We start from the raw sequence: 17,372 nt of genomic DNA on the forward strand, positions 1-17,372 counted from the left end.
GAGGAAAAATAGAATAGTGTTAGGAAATTGATTAGAAATTTAACCCGTATTGAAGCTAGTTGGAATTTATCGATTTCTATAACAAAGAAACAAGCATGCAAATGAAATGTTTTTTATATATACTAGCATTTCAGTCCGGCGTTGCCTGGGTGTTTGGAGGTGTATGTTGAGCAAAAAAAAAAAAAAAATGCGGTCAATTTCTTTAACTTTTACCCTATTATGACCCCTTAACATTTATTATTTGGGGCTCAAATCAAGTTATTAAGTTAGATCTATGTCCAAGGAACCTATATCTAAAATTTCAAGTGTTTAGACACAAAATTGTCGGAGGAGTTTGGTAGAGTTCTCAAAGGTCAAATCGTTAAACTTTGACCCCTTAATAGCCAAATTTCCGACCGAAAACGGATTACAAAGATTTTCCCAAATCTCAGCGCCTTGTACCTCACATTTCGAGTCTGTAAACTTAAAATTGACAGAGTTATTGTGTAGGGAAATGTACACAGACACACACACACACACGTTCACTCTTATATATCTATCTATACTCCTATAAATCTGGTTTTCTTTTGTGTGTATCGATATTCATATTAAAAACACTCTTTTCTATTTATTTAAAAAGAAAATACAATTTTCTTATATCTTGGTTGTGGAATTGCATTTACTAGCAAAAGATCTAGCTAATTTGCATATTCTTTTAAACATTCATTTTAATTAATTCCCTATTAGTTGCTTCGGTTTTTTAATGGGATAATCATCTTTAATTAACTATTACCTGTAATTATATTCATGCAGATATTCTACATGATTTATACTTGCATAATATTTGCGAAAAAAGTTTATAGTAAACACAAAATTGTTTCCATATATATTCATGTATATGTATATATTTTTGTTAAACAAATCTATCTGTCTATCTATTATTCTTATGTCTATAAAAGTGTGTGTGTGTGTTTGTGTGTGTGTGTGTGTACATTTCCATACGCAATAACTCTTTCAATTTTTAGTCTACAGACTCGAAATTTGATATACAGGACACTGAGATTTGGAAAAATCGATATGACCGAATTTCGGCAAGAAATTTAGCGAATAAGGGGTCAAAGTTTAACGATTTGACTTTTGAGAACTCTACCAAACTCCCCCCACAATTTTGGGTCTAAACACTTGAAATTTTAGATATAGGTTCCTTGGACATGAATCTAACTTAATAAGTTTATTTGAGCCCAAAACAATAAATGTTAAGGAGTCATAATAGGGGTCAAATTAAAAAAAATTGACCGGTTTTTTTTTGTTTTGTTTTTTTGCTCAGCATACACCTCCAAACACCCGGGCAACGCCGGGCATCCATGCTAGTATAATAGATATATGAGAGAGAGAGAGAGAGAGATAATGGTAGTATAGTTTTCTGGATGTAAATCCACCGAGACTCTTGTGTTTATTAAAGAGTGATCGATGAATGAACAGAGCGTGTTTATAGTATGTTTATTTATACAAACATTATTAGCTACATATGTGCATACATGTTTCTGTGGGTGATCTCTTATCAGAGATCCTGCATCTTCAGGCTAGCAGAAAGTATTACACTAATCCCTATGATCTTTCCTCTTCTAGTCTAAAAAGGCGGGATCCCCGGTAAGAGATCTCCACAGAAACATGTATGCACATATGTAGCTAATAATGTTTGTATAAATAATCATACATACAAACATTAATAAAGACGAACCGTTGATGAACACATAAGTCGGTTTGTTCCTTTATATATATATATATATATATCTATATATATATATATATATATATATATATATATATAGTAAGTTGTGAAAATATATATGGCAATTAACTTACACAGAATATTACGCCTTTCATTCTCGTGAGAATTCGTCAGGCTTATGCTTGAAATACTGAAAAATTTACGCATAAAATTATATCTTCGTATATTAATTTATGTGATTAAATGAAGTAATCATATATATATATATATATATATATATATATATATATATATATAGTCTTAGAAGTTTTTTAACCTTCAAAACTATATATATAAAAAAACTTATTTAATTTTTATATTTTTTATCATTCGTTAGAAAGCCATTTAGTCAGAAAGTCATTTAATAATCTGCAATCAATGCATCAACTTGCTCTCTCGAATTCACTATAATACTAATGGTAATTTAACGGATCATCAGTTGTTTCCATGAAACACCGTTTCGGGGATTTAAAAACAAAACAGTATATTACATCATGGCTCTCCAGCAGTGTTGATCAATCAAACACCACCTTCCTTAATCTCAACAACAACAACAAAAAATGTTACAGATATTAGAGCTAGTTTCCTACTCTTGATTAATTCATATATATATATATATATATATATATATATGCGTGTGTGTGTTTTACATAAACATTTATATGTCGCTACACATTGATGTGCATGTTTTAGTCAGCCAGTAAATAGAGACCTCATTAGGTGATGCTGCTTATAAAAATGTAGAATCCTTAGTGAAGAATGGAGGAAAAAATTCAGGTGATACTCAAAAAATTATATATTAAGGGCAAAAAAGAAAGTAGAAGAAGAAAAAGGAAAGGATATAATAAAATAAAGATATATAAAAAGAAAAGAAATAATAATAATAATAATAATAATAATAATAATAATAATAATAATAATAATAATGATAATAATATTTTAAACTATACACTATTTTTTTTTTTTTGGTTTTTGTATTTTTTATTTATATTAAATAAAAATACAAAAACAAAAAAAAAAAAAAAAAGAAAAAAAGAGGGAAAAAAAAAACTAAACTAAACACAAGAGAAAGACCCGAATATATCTTTATACCGTAGGTGGAGTGAGAATTGAGAAAGGCAAACGTCAAGCGACCAGCCAGGTGGGAGGAGAGAAGAATTGAGCACTCTTGTATGAACCTCGTTAAAAATTCATGGGTTGCTTCACTTTTGGAATATATCAACCTGTAATTATATGTGTGTGCGTATTTTTATTATATAAGATTGACAAATGACCCCCCCCCTTTTCTTAAGTAGCTTTGCATGTGTTCTCACGAGTAGTGAATTTTTTCTTACCGTTGGAATAAAATAAATGTATAATTGATCTTTTAATGTGTGTATTTTCATTTGTCATGAGGGGACACATGGACTGCGACAGAAAAGAAAAAAACAAAACAAAAGCAGAGGTTTCTTTGTCGGTCTTATACAACGAAACATGTCAAAATGAAGACGTGTTGCCTATATATATATATATATATATATATATATATATATATATATATATATATATATATATATATATATATAAAAGTGAACGTGTCTGTGTATCTGTGTGTCTACATTTCCCTACGCAATAACTCTGTCAATTTTAAGTCTACAGACTCGAACTTTGATATACAGGGTACTGAGATTTGGGAAAATCGATGTGATTGGTTTTCGGCCAGAAATTTAGCGAATAAGGGGTCAAAGTTCAATGATTTGACCTTTGAGAACTCTACCAAACTCCTCCGACAATTTTGGGTCTAAACACTTGAAATTTTAGATATAGGTTTCTTGGACATGGATCTAACTTAATAACTTGATTTGAGCTTAAAACAAATGTTAAGGGATCATAATAGGGGGCAAAGTTTAAAAAATTGACCGCCTTTTTTTTTTTTTTTGCTCAACATATACCTCCAAATACTCGAGCAACGCCGGGCACCCATGCTAGTATATATATATATATATATATATATATATATATATATATATATATATAAAGTAAAACGCGGAATAACATCAGTGACAAAATGCAAAGTGGGTAAAACTCTTCCTGTCTTTTAGGAAGATCTCTTCCTGGTGCAACTCGGTATCCTGTTGGTGTCTCTGCACTTTTCTTTGATCTTATTTCGTTTGCTTTTCTGACCGCAGGTTGTATACTACATGATAAATATCTGCGTGTGTATGTATTTAAAAGTATATATATATATATATATATATATATATATATATATAGAATATAAGAATGCCGAGTAAGTGGAGAGCACATACAGCGCCTAGATGTAATCACGTTGACAAACCGGTTCTCGTCAGATCACCGAAGTTAAGCAACGTTGAGCCTGGCTAGTACCAATATGGGTGACCATTTGGGAATTCTAGGCGCTGTATGTGCTCCCCACTTACTCGGCATTCTTTCCAGTCGTCCAGACCTTCCAGTTGCCACTGGTATTAAACAATGCCAACTCAGGTATGGTGTAGTTAAAGATTGTACAACTCTTACCACAAAAAAATTCCAGATGCAGGCAACCTTACAGTGGGTATGCATAGTCTGTCAAGACCAAAGGAAGCTATCATATATATATTGTGTGTGTGTGTGTGTGCATATAGTCTTTGAAGTTTTTCACCCTTTAAAACTATATTAAAAAAAAGAGCAAGAAAATAAATAAAAAATAACCCTTTCCTCTCATATCCTTCGTTGAAAATCTATTTTGTTCATAAGCTTATTGCAATCGCTGTAGTAGTTTACTTCCAAGAATTTATTATTTAATATTCATTAGTTGTTTATACTATGAAAAACTGTTTCGGAGATTTAAAAAAACAAAACGGTATATTAAATCATGGTTCCCCAGTAGTGTTGATCAAACACCACCTCTCTTAAAGACACAAGAACAAAAACATTCTGGATAACAGATCTAGTTTTGTGCTCCCGAATAATTTTGTTGACATATTCATGTTATTTAAAAAAAAAAAAATGTCTTCCATACCTGTGTAATTAGTCTTGTATTATATCTAGTTTAACATTTTGTATTCCCCGTCAAACAATAAATTTTTTTATAAATTTTTAATTCTACATTATTTAATCAAAAATTTCCATTCATATTATTGCTCTATCTCATATATTGAGTTTTCTTTATGTGGTTGGGATTGTCTTATAAATATTGATACAAATATTTATATGGACTTTAATTTTACAGTATGACTAGCGGGACCTGTGAAAATTCCACAGGGAACTCATTCATATGTAATATATTGATGTTGGCATTCTGTAGATGTTCAGTGTAAATGGAGACGCTCTTATATTATTGTAGCTCTTTTGTTAAAACCGCAAAAGTATTTATTCAAGCTAGCAGGGACGCCGCGTGTAACCCGGTCGTAAAGTACGCTTAAATATGATATTTTAATTCTTGTAGATTTCGTATATATTATTATAGAGTTAATGTTCTATCGATTTTTATGTATTATAAAGTTACGATTTCAAAAATAAAAGAAATATATCCATATGACATGGGTGCATCAGATACAATTGAAACCGAATCCAACACTTATGAAGAATTCTTGATAAATTATTTATAAAAAAAAAATAGATGACTTTATAAAAAAAATAGATGACGTATCATCGAAACCTAAACCAAAACTTATGAAGAATTCTTGGTAAAATTATTTATTAAAAGAAATGGAAGTCCATAACAACTAAACACCAGTCACTCGTATGACACACAAAATATATAACACATACGTTATACTATTAATATATAGATACAATATGTAACCCGAAAACATTTCCAAATTTAATATATATATATATATATATATATATATATATATATATATATATACTTTTCTGAGTAACTAGAGTCCTCTTCAGGCGATATTGCTTATATAAAAGTTTAGTCTGTAAACAGACGGACTAAACTTCTGTATAAACAATATCGCCTGAAGAGGACTCTAGTTACTTGTAACTGGCTTACCGAAACATTCTCATAAATGTGCAGCGACATATTAATCCTTATGTAAAACAAATACAAAGTATATCTTGCCCTACTTCGGTATTGAGCACTCTTGTATTAACCTCGTTCAAACTTCATTTGTTGCTTTATCTCTGGAAAATATTAACTTGGAATTATATATATATATATATATATAGAGAGAGAGAGAGAGAGATACAGAAAGAGGGAATTCGACCAAGAGTCTAAAGAGCAACGTTTATTTTAATGTATTAATACTTTAAAAGAACATTGCCCATAGTATTGTAGATATATAATAAGCTCAATATATATATATATTTATCCTAGAACTATATTAATTTTGATTTTGTTTGTTCATCCTTTTGAAACTGATTCATAATTTACAATTATTAATCTTTATACTTAATATATATATATATATATATATACATATATATATATATATATATATATTCAATATGAAAAAAGTGTATATTTAAAAATGGAAGGTTGTAGACATTTAAAACTTTTTTTATTTTTCCATTTTTCTCTCCATATGGTTTGGTTCGTACAACCCTCTTCAGGTTGTGGTTGATTCATCGATCAACCACAACCTGAAGAGATCATATGATTCGAACCATGTGTAGGGAATAATATGAAAAAAAAAAAAAAAATGGCGACTTTCCTTCAAGTCTTCATGAGCAATGGACTCACTGTAAGTCTATAATGAAGCAATGGTTGTGCAATCAATAACCGCATTTCTTTTGAACCTGAATTGTTGAACCTAAATGCAAGAAATCCAAACCAACTCGAAAAAAAAATGCAGGTCTAAATGCAGAAACACTAATTCTATTTTTTTTTTTTTTAGGTTTCTTTCTGGACTAATTTCGTAATCAAGGCTTGAAGGTCTAGTTTACACTACTATTTAATCTATAGCTAGGGTAGGATGCATGAATTTATCCCTTTTTAGTGAAAGTGATGCAACATAGCTAACAGAAATTTAACCCGCCACACAAAATTCATAGTGGCCATATGTATCTTTTAATAGACAAAATGGGATGTGGTAATGGTCTAGTAGTTAACAACCCGAACTGACAACATAGATTGTCCAAGTCCGAATCCAGTTCATTCCACTAAAAATCACTTTGACTTAAGATGTTGGCAACGTTTTTGGTTCTACTTCCCAAAAGTACCTGATGATTTTCTAGAAGCAATTCTGACTAGAAAAATATCGGGGAAACCAACACCAACAATAGAATCTTTGGGTTCATAGGATATGGTGAAGAATAGAGGAAATTCGTTCCAATATTCGTTCTTAAAAGAGAGACGAATAATTTATTGAGAACTCATTTCTAGATTTGATTTTAACAACTTTCCGATTTATTCTCTTCCTTCTTCTTCATTAGTGTAGTGAAATTCGAAATATTGAATTTTGAGTGAAACCAATGGTATCTACTGGATTGTTATGTCGCGGTAATGAACATATCCAAAAATTACAAAAAAAAAGAAAAAAACAAAACAATTAAGTAGAAAATTAATTATTAATAAAAACATTTTCAAAGACATTTTGGCCTTCGGGCCCAGATCAAAGTGTAGTATCTGTTCTTCAGATGCTGCACTTCAATTTCTGGTTCTCTGTCAGTGAAGGAGAAATCTTTCACGACTGAGACAATTTTTATTTTTGTTCCTTTTCTCCACATTAAAAAACGACCCTGTGGTCTAACTCTGTCCCGTGGGGAGGCATTGTAAATAGGACATTTAGTAAAAATTTGCTAAAGTGGCCAAAGATTTTCAGTTTTCAGAAAATATTTACCTTAATTTTGTTACGGTTTGAACTCTACGGGTTCTTTCTGCTTTGTTTTTTTGTTTTGTTTTTTTGCATAACTATTTTCGCTAATTGTCGTTGAAAACTATTTCCATTTCCATTAATAATTAATTTTCTAGCTTATCGTTCTTTGTAATTTTTGGATAGGTTAATTATTGCGATATGGCAATTGAGTAGATACCAGTGGTTTCGTTTGAAATTCAATATTTCGATTTTCAAATTTTGCTTCAGTAACAAATTGGAACCACTCTCTCTTTCTCACTGAAGAGATGTTGTGAGTCTTTCTCTGGTCTATCGTTATTTTTAATGTACCTACTCGACTGAGCTTCAATCTATGCCCCCTCTCTGTAAAACATTCACAAAAAAATACTCGTCTGTCTACAGCTATCAGCAATTTCGATCGTTCTATATCTGTGCCTAAAACTAAACGAAAATTCCATGAGCAGAGTTTTTTTTTTTTTTCCTAGAACTGTCCGTCTGTGGAACACAATATCATGGGGCGGCTTCCGAGCTGACTATAACATGGTCGTCTTCAAATCTAATGTAAATAAGTTCTTGTTGAGCAGTCTTCTTATACAATTAAGCACTACCAGAATTCCACCCTTACTGATCACCGTGGTGTTGTCCCACTCACCGTCTACCTAGCATTCATTAACCCTTATCCTAGAGTGGCCTCTGGGCATTGAAAAACGGTAACCTCCCGAGTTTAAAAAAAAAAAAAAAAAAGGAAAAAAAAAGCTGCATCCGACATTTTTTTTTTTTTTTTTCTAGCAGTATGTTAAGGCCATGCTATGGTTTCCAGTTTGCATCTGCGCGCGTGCTTGTGTGTGTGTGTGTGGTTGTTTGTGTATGGAGTACATCTCATGGAGATGGGGAGGGGGTAGATGAAAGGTGCTTTTCTAAAGAAGAAAACATCAATAATATCGTGTGTGTGTGTGTGTGTGTGTGTTTCAAAAATGTATACCCTCGCCCGTCAACACCAACGTCATCATTGTTACCCCCCACCACCACTTTTCTGTTTACCCCCTTCCCCCTTCTGTACCTCTCTACCCAAATCTGAAATAATAGTTAATCTTTTCAAAGAAATCAATAGTCTGTAGATGGCTACTACTGGGAGGGAACGAACAGTTCTATCCGTGTAGTATAACTTTGAGATACCACTAATTTCGAGTACGTGATCTTTTGTTTAAAAAAAAAAAAAAAAAAAAAAAAAAAATCAATACCTCTCCACCGTTAATTTTTTCTACCCATTTTTTATTCAGAACCCCCCCCCTACACACACACACACACACACACACACACACACACACACACACACTCCGATCGATACAATTCCTTTCTCATCGCCTCAATTTTATATCCTTTGAATGCATAATTAAGAAAACAATTTTTAAAAAATTAACTACCATACACGAATAGTTTATGGTAATGTTTAAATTATTTTGTTTATTGCTTTCCATACAATTAATTTTTCCCATCTCTCTCTCTCTCTTTCTCTCTCTCTCTCTTTCTCTCTTTCTCTCTCTCTCTCTTTCTCTCTCTCTCTCTCTCTCTCTCTCTCTCTCTCTCTCTCTCTCTCTCTCCTTTAAAAATGAATTAATGCCAGAAACAGCAGCAGCAGTTACACTAGAAATGCTGAAACTTATTCAATATATCCATTAATCCATAGATTTTCCGGTGCTTGTTTACATTGGTGTTCGTTTTAAACCAACGCATTTCAGGTGAAAACATTATTACGTACTTAAATGTCAGGTTGAAATTAGTACAAATTCCGAACAATTACGAAAAATGAACCAGTAGATGGTTTGCTAGAAATAATTTAAATTAAAAAAAAAAAAAAAAAAAAAATTAGCATCAATTACATTTGATAAAAGATGGCGGACCCTTAATTGGAGTCAATTTAAACCAAGGGTTATCGCCCTTGTTTGTCATACTGAATGGGTCGTACACATCTTCCACATTAAATCGTACGATCAAATTCGATAAATTCTATTTTTACTTGCAAACATGTTTCTACTGGATTATTGTTCGTAATTTTTGGAATGTATATTAATTTCATTATGACACGTAAGCATGTCATGTTTTAACCTAAAAGATTAGCGATGTAATCAAGAAGCACTGATTTTTCTTTGGGTAATTTCTTTTTTATGAAAAGTGATTCTTAATTGTTTTTATTTAATAGTTAGCCAATGTTATTAATTTTTTTAAACGTATGGAAAACTGCCCGGGGAACAACTTTTTGGGGTTTTATTTTGAAGAGTGCAGAACAGGGGGAGACAAAATGTTTTGGGGTTGTTTTCAAAATGAAATGGAAATTTAAATTTCGTTCCGTTTTTTTTTTTCTTTTAAATTGCGCATACCTTGACAAAATCTCGAAAACAATTGATAAAATATTAAAAAAAAAAAATAAAGGTTAAAAATGGATAGCACAACCATCGATATGTGCACAATGTGCAAACATAAACATTTTTATTTAATAGTAAAATTTTGTGAGCAAGAATATTAAAGTAGGGGGTTTCTAATAGAAGGTAGTGTCACTGTATTGCCCAAAACGGTCACCTGTCCGAAGTGCCAAAAACACCGTGTTTAGTCTTTTATGGAGAAAAGTCGAATGTGGCGGTATGCAAACTATGTTAATGCCCAACGTAAAATAAATAAATAAATAAGATGCTGTTTCAGTATGAGTGAAAGGAAGGAGTCATTTTTTTTTCTTTTTTTTTTTTTTTTGATAAATCTAAACTTCTTTACTGGAAAAGTATTATTAAGTAAAATATGAGACCAGAGTAATTAAAAAAAAAAAAAAAAATTAAAACGGAACGAAATTTAAATTTCCATTCCATTTTTAAAACAACCCCAAAACACCACTTTCGACAAGTTTTACTAAAAATATATTTTGTTTTATTAGAATGTTATTTGTGAAAACAAAAAAAAATGTCACAAACATTTCATTTAATGACTGTTTATAACTATTTATAACTTTTAAAAGTCATTCACTTTGACAATTTCATTTTTTTTTTTTTCAGAACATTTATGTAACAAAACAACTAAAAAAAAACATTTTGTGTTATTAGAATTTTCTGGATTGTATTTTAATTCAATAAATGTTGAAATAATTAATGTATTATTTTGTGTTACGGTAGCGTTGTTGGACATTTTCGATTCTTCCGGTTCTTAAATTGCATTGTCTTCCCCTGTTCTGCGCTCTTCAAAATGAAACCAAACAAGTTGTGCCGAAAATGGTATTAGAAAGTTTAAGAGGGCTATTTAAATTTAAAACTTAAAAATTTTAAAACTCAAAATATTTTTCAATTTTCGTTCCTATGCTGAAATGTGTCTGCCATGAGAATTTTGATTTTTTTGTTCTATTTATTACAAAAAGATATATCCGGTGTTGCCCAGTCGTAAAATAGGCATAAATATTATATTTTAATTAACACAGCATTTTTATTTATTATATACAGAAATACCGTCGGTATTAAACGTAACGTTAAATTCCTTTAAAAAAAAAAAAAAAAAAAAAAATTCTCGAGCTGAGATTGAAACCAAAGCCTGAAGACAGTGAGTCAAGTACGATAACCATTAGGCTAAATTGACATGATTTTTAAATAGTGTTTTCAAACCAATGCATACTTAACATAAGGAAGCTCTCATGTTTCACGACCGTGCATGCACAGTCGTAAAACAGTTGAAAACGGATAAAAATCTGGTGGCCTCCCACATACCAATTTTTCAATTTTGCAGCCCTTTAACTTTTTCTATTTTGCAGTCTCTTATCTTTTTCAATTTTATCATCCCCTTTTTTTCCGAATGAAAACACATTTTAAAAAGTTTCTAAATATCCTATATACCGAAGTTCAAGACTGTAGATCAAAAATTCGTTGAGTATATAGGTTGAGAAGTGTCCTCTCACTTTTATAGATATATAGATTACAGTGATCTAAAGATATTTGAACACAATCAAAATAGAAATCATTTGAAAAATTAATTATATTGATCAGAATCGGGCCGAATCAGTATAGCAGATCTTGCACACTCAAAGGACTCAATATTCTTTTAGATAGAGCTTTTTAATAATATTAAATAATGAATTCTACTTATTTTAACACTCGGTTGCAGTTTCATGGTTTATCCACTCACTAGAAATGCATGAATAAACTCCTGGATATTTTTAAACATTTAATGAATTGTAATTTCTATTTAAATGTTCAAGAGTTTATGTAATACACCTTGGTCGATTCCTGAAAGTGCAGCAACATTTCAGAAAGTCAAACACCATCCACTATAACGATTTAATTCCCACAGCTATGCACCTAGAAAACGGAGCTGTTGAGCCTGACATAATGATATGGGACAAGAAGGCGAAAGAAGTAACCTTAGTAGAAGTCAGTGTTCCCCAATGATGCTGGGTAAAATGGAAAGGCAAATAAAGATAGTGAAATACCAAGGTCGTATGTACGACACAAAAAGAAACTGGAATCTTAGGAAGATCTCCATCATTCCAGTAAATTATAGAAGCAACGAGACTCATGAAAAAGAATTTCAAAAACTACCCGGTGAACCAAGTGCAAGAGAGATACAAACAATTGCACTTAAAGGGACGGTTTAGAATCTTTAAAAAAAGGTTTGCTGGTTGGAATGTGTGAGAATAGCACGTGAATGTCTGGCATCAGGTAGGATGCCCAGCCAAAACAAAATGATAAAAAAATTAAAAAAGCCACATATTTATTATTGTTATGTGTGTGTGAGCGTGTGTGCGTGTGTGTATATGTGTGTGTGTGAACGTGCGTCTATGTGCATGTGTGTGTGTGTGTGTGTTAGTGCTGGCACAACCTGAGAAAGGTTATATTCATACCAGCCGAAGATACGTCCTCGACAATCAACCTGACAGAGTCTTGACCATCTTTGAGTAGGGAATGACCTTGCATCTACTTGGCTGAGATGTGGTTCTGGGTAATTCTAGGAGGTTCACCCTCACAGCATTTTGTCTCCTGTATTTCCAATGCAGTAAATTTATTGCTTGCTGCCTGAGGGCGCCCAAATCGAGCAATGCCGACAGGACATGCCAGGCAATACCTACATATATAATTTTATGAGGTTATATAATATATCGTATTTACTTCAATAGTGTTCAATACGTAAGTAGAGCTTAGTAGTTGTACTAGTATGCCTGTGATAAATAAGCTACACAGAGGCGCCCATGTTTCATTTCTGCAAAAAATCATCAGGTGTTTGAGAGGAGAGCTTGAGGGGGGAGGGGTATGTTTCTTTTAAATAACAAATTAAATCTAAAAAAAATACTTGCGAAAAGAGAAATGCTTTATTTGTTAAAAGTTTAATTTCGAGATGAGACTCGTTCACAAAAGGAAGATTAACCAATGTTCATCAGATCAGCCTATAAAAACTAAGAGTTTTTATAAAAAAACTCTTAGTTTTTATAAGAAACTCTTAGTTTTTATAAAAAAAAAATCTTAGTTCACCAGTTATGTTTTTCAGATAGTTTTTGTAATTCTTTTGCCCGAGTTCAGTTGCTCCTGCAATTACTAGAATGATGGAAATCTTCCCGAGATTCCGGTTTCTTTTCATACTGTACAAAAGACCTTGGTATTTAGTTATCTTGTATGCATATGTGAAAATATATTTTCGAAAAAATTAAAATTCCATTTCCAATTGCGGATTTCTTTTTTTTTTTTTTTTTTTTTAAATTCTATCCCAACAAGCGAATTTTTAAATATAAACAAAAAAGAATAAGCATTTGTAAAAAAAAAAAAAAAAGAAAAACAATAGCAAAAAAAAAAAAAGAAACAAAACCGTGTTCTAAAATGTCATTTTAAATATTTCATCATTTATTTTTTTTTCTTTATAATCTTTTTTCTTTAACAATGATATTTTTGTGTTTTTGAAAAGGGTGGGGGAGTTTTTTCTTTTTGCAAGACCTTCCCAATCATGTAAACAATTTAGCCAGGATATTAATAAATAAATAAATAAATAAAAATCTGTGTGCGAAATTTCAAAGAATTTGGAATGACAGTCCAAAGTTTCACCGAATTTAGAGTTCCTTAGATATTCGCACAAAAATATTTATTCTTGAAAAGCAGTAATCATTAAGGTATCCTTTTTATGTTTTATATTATACAGTCATTTTTTCTCATTATATATATATATATATATATATATATATATATATATATATATATATATATATAATTTCGTGAAACGTTCTGAAAGTAGATACATTGTATTTAATAGGAATTAGTTATATACCAACCTAAGCTATGTCCTATTCAAGGTAAAAGCTCGCTGATTTTGAATAATTTAAGAACACAGGATATATAAATAAATAAATAATATTGTGCTAAATTCCAATGATCAAGGTTAATTAATTTTTTTTATAACTGTAAAAAACTTTGGTGCATTTTAAAGTATCGTTTCGCACGTAGATGAACAACCAAAGACTTATCTGTCACTTCAGGATCTTTCGTTCATGTTATTCTTCATAAATCCAAAGTATGTCAAAATTTATCAAAGTTTTAGGATTTGGAGAAAAAAATGAATAAAAACTTATTCACTGGAATTTAGCATAATATTGTTTATATATATATATATATATATATATATATATATATATATATATATATATATATATATATATATATATATAGCTCCCCATTTGAGAAAATATAACCCCGTATAAGTCTTGAAAAAGTTTTCTAATAGCCAGGAAGAGTTCAAACCATTCAGAGATGCAGATGGTAAGAAAGGGATGAAAGGTATTAACAGGGCTTCCAATGTAAAAAGCTACATTGTCCACCAATCAAAATTCACTATTTTTAATTTAACATAAATGAGATTTTAAAAGTTGGGCCTGAATAGCATATAAGCTGACATATCAACCTTTGATTCTAACTAGCCAATTTTCATTTGTTATTGTTGTATCATATCATTGACACTATAATAATATACTTCGATACAGTTTATTTAAGGAAAAAAAAAATTGTGTAGTCCTGCCCCGGAAATTGGTAATATTGAAATATTTTTCAAATATGACCGAAAAGTATAAACATCAGCAAAAGGAAGAACTCATTAAAAAGTATAAAAAGAGCTGTTTCACTTACAACTAAAAATTTATTTATTTTCCTGTATAAGTTTTTAAAAAAATGTGCAAACAAATAAGGATTAAAGACTAAAATGACTTCACTGCATCCCGCACAACGCCAGGCAGGGACAGTTAGTATTTCATAAAACGAACATGCTTCATGTTTAATACATTTATCTACTTTCAGAACTTTGCAATGTGTTAGATTTTTATTAATCCATATATATATATATATATATATATATATATATATTGTGTTGTGTGTGCGTGTGTGTGGTCCCCATTAAAAACCCAGACAACTTCTCTTTTAAAACATAACCACATAAAAGAGAGGAAAAAAAAATCTATTTCCTTAGATATTTAACAGGATTTACATTTCATATTTGAAATATGCGTCCGAGCCTCTGTCTAAGAGGCTCTGTCGGTCAGACTAAAGTTTGAAACATCATTTTTTTTTATAGATGCGTCCACACATTTCTATAAGAAGCTTCGTCCACCAGTCGGTCTGTTGGTCTGTCATGCTTAAGCTCGAAATACTTTCTACATGCGTCTATGCATCTCCATAACAGGCTCTGTCTGTCCGCCTGTCCTGTCCTCGCTAAAAGTGCATCTTGAACGGACGCATCTTAGGAATCGATCCATCCGTATTGTTTAAAAGAAGACAGCAAATTAAGACGTTGTGAAAGAATTGGTTTGAGAATAGCTTTAAATATGATGAAGATGGAATCAGGTTTTGTGATGAAAATGTTTGTCTCTTTTGATTTTCTTAATAAAGTAATTTAAACTTAATGACAATGACTTGGAGGGTTTGTATGGTTTCTTTTGTGTGTTGCATTACAATTGTATATATATATATATATATATATATATATATATATAATGTAATTATACTGCTTGTTCCAAATAGATTTAATATAGTACCTGTGGTACAGTCGAGCATTGTAGGGGTTCGGTAGACATATTCCTGGCCTCGTTTTGGAAGCAGGATGAGTGTGGATTGGACCCTGAGCCGCCACTGTCCTCTGAGGTAGGTTTCATGTCAATCCACTGACTACAATCGGGGATGTGACCAATATTGGGCTTATATACAGGTCTAGACATATTGTCTGTGTCTCCAGGGTAGAAGTATGTTTGTTTTCTAGGTCTCTTTTGTATGTTCTTGTGCATGTTTGGATCAGTGTTCGATGAACACGGTTTGTATGGTTGTGATGTAAAGAGATCTGAAAGGAAAAGAAAATATGACATTAAATAACGATGATATTTTTATTGTCAAACAATCAGGAAAACAATACACAATACAACAATGCACCTGATTTTTACATACGTAAATGAAGTTTATACGAGGGTCGTTCCAAAAGTAAAGCCTCCTATTTTTTTTTAAACTAAAAAAGTTGAGGAGCTACAAAGACGGGAGTGGTACCATTAAAACGAGCAATTTTTTATGCTCCTTTCCACATATTCACCAGCATTCTCAATGCATTTTTGCCAATGATGAACGATGACTTTGCATAGGCGTTCAGAGTGTGCTTCACTATACATGTCATACAAGGGTCGTTCCAAAATAAAAGTCTTCTATTTTTAAAGTTGAAGAGCTATGAAGTCAAGATTGGTACCATTAAAATGAGCGACATTTTTTGTGACCCAGAATTTATTTTTCTACATAGTTACCAACATTCTAAATCCACTTTTGCTAGCAACATAAACAATGCCAGTACATGAGCGTTCAAAGTGCACTTTGTCATATGGAGTTCATTCCAAAAAATAAAGCATCTTACTTTTTTTAACTAAAAACGTTGGAGAGTTATGAAGACGAGAATGGTACCATTTAAACGAGCAACCTTTTGTGCCACAGAATTTATTTGTCGGCATAGTCACCATAATTCTCAATTCACTTTTGCCAGTAATTCAATGACGCATCTCTACTTCTGACACACGTCCATGGCAGAGGCTGCTTTCTTAGAGTCTTACACTGTCAATATCTGCAACAGAGAGACGAAACTAGTCATGAATGCATGAGTTCAGTCATCATTACAATGCAATTTGCAATCCCCTCTGATCCATTCAGGTGGAATAAAAAATAGGAGGCATTACTTTTGGAACGCCCTTTGTATTATTTGTTGAGGACACACCCTCACTACTTGGAATAATGAACTATTATTATTAAATCTAGTAAAAATACATAGCCACATACAAACTCATGAGAAATATAGCATCTTTACTTAAGTATAAAAGGCACTGTGTATGTATGTATGTATGGGTGTGAGTTCGTTCCCTATGGACTCAGAAACGGCTGGACCGATTTTTTTAAAGATGTTTGGTAACTAAGTTATTCGTATTATTTCATTGATTTGGACAGCTATCCTCATCTTGCTTGTTGTTTGATATAACTCTAGTATATCTATAAAAGTAAGAACGTGGGTGTGAGGACACTTTGCAACCCATATGTTCAACGAATTTTTTATCTACAGACTGGAAACTTGGTATATAGAGTATTCAGACACATGGAAAACTTTTTAATTGTTTTCATTCGGAAAAAAAAATGGATTCCTAACGGGTTAAAATTTAAGAATTGTTCTGTGGGCATTGCCGGATTTTTATCTGTTTATAAACTGTTTCACGAATGCACATGGGTCGTAGTGAAAAATGACAGATTACTTATGTTAAGAATAAGTAGGTTTGACAACAATTTTTAATGACCGTGTCAGGCTGGTTTATTGGTTATCGTACTTTATTCACTGTCTTA

General features: G+C 31.5%; 1 protein-coding gene across 1 annotated transcript in view; it reads right to left on the reverse strand.

The window, feature by feature from the left end:
• Positions 1–13,348: 13,348 nt before the first annotated feature.
• Positions 13,349–17,372, reverse strand: part of LOC145242988 (protocadherin beta-2-like) — a 158,263-nt gene continuing 154,239 nt past the window's right edge. Inside the window, exon 4 of the mRNA XM_080106112.1 lies at positions 13,349–15,849. Within this exon, the coding sequence (XP_079962238.1) occupies positions 15,539–15,849 (311 nt within the window). The 3' untranslated portion in view covers positions 13,349–15,538. The remainder of the gene's footprint in view (positions 15,850–17,372) is intronic.

This window comes from Euprymna scolopes, chromosome 21 (genome assembly GCF_053919585.1).
Source record: "Euprymna scolopes isolate OS-2025 chromosome 21, ASM5391958v1, whole genome shotgun sequence".
NCBI classification, from domain to species: domain Eukaryota; kingdom Metazoa; phylum Mollusca; class Cephalopoda; order Sepiida; family Sepiolidae; genus Euprymna; species Euprymna scolopes.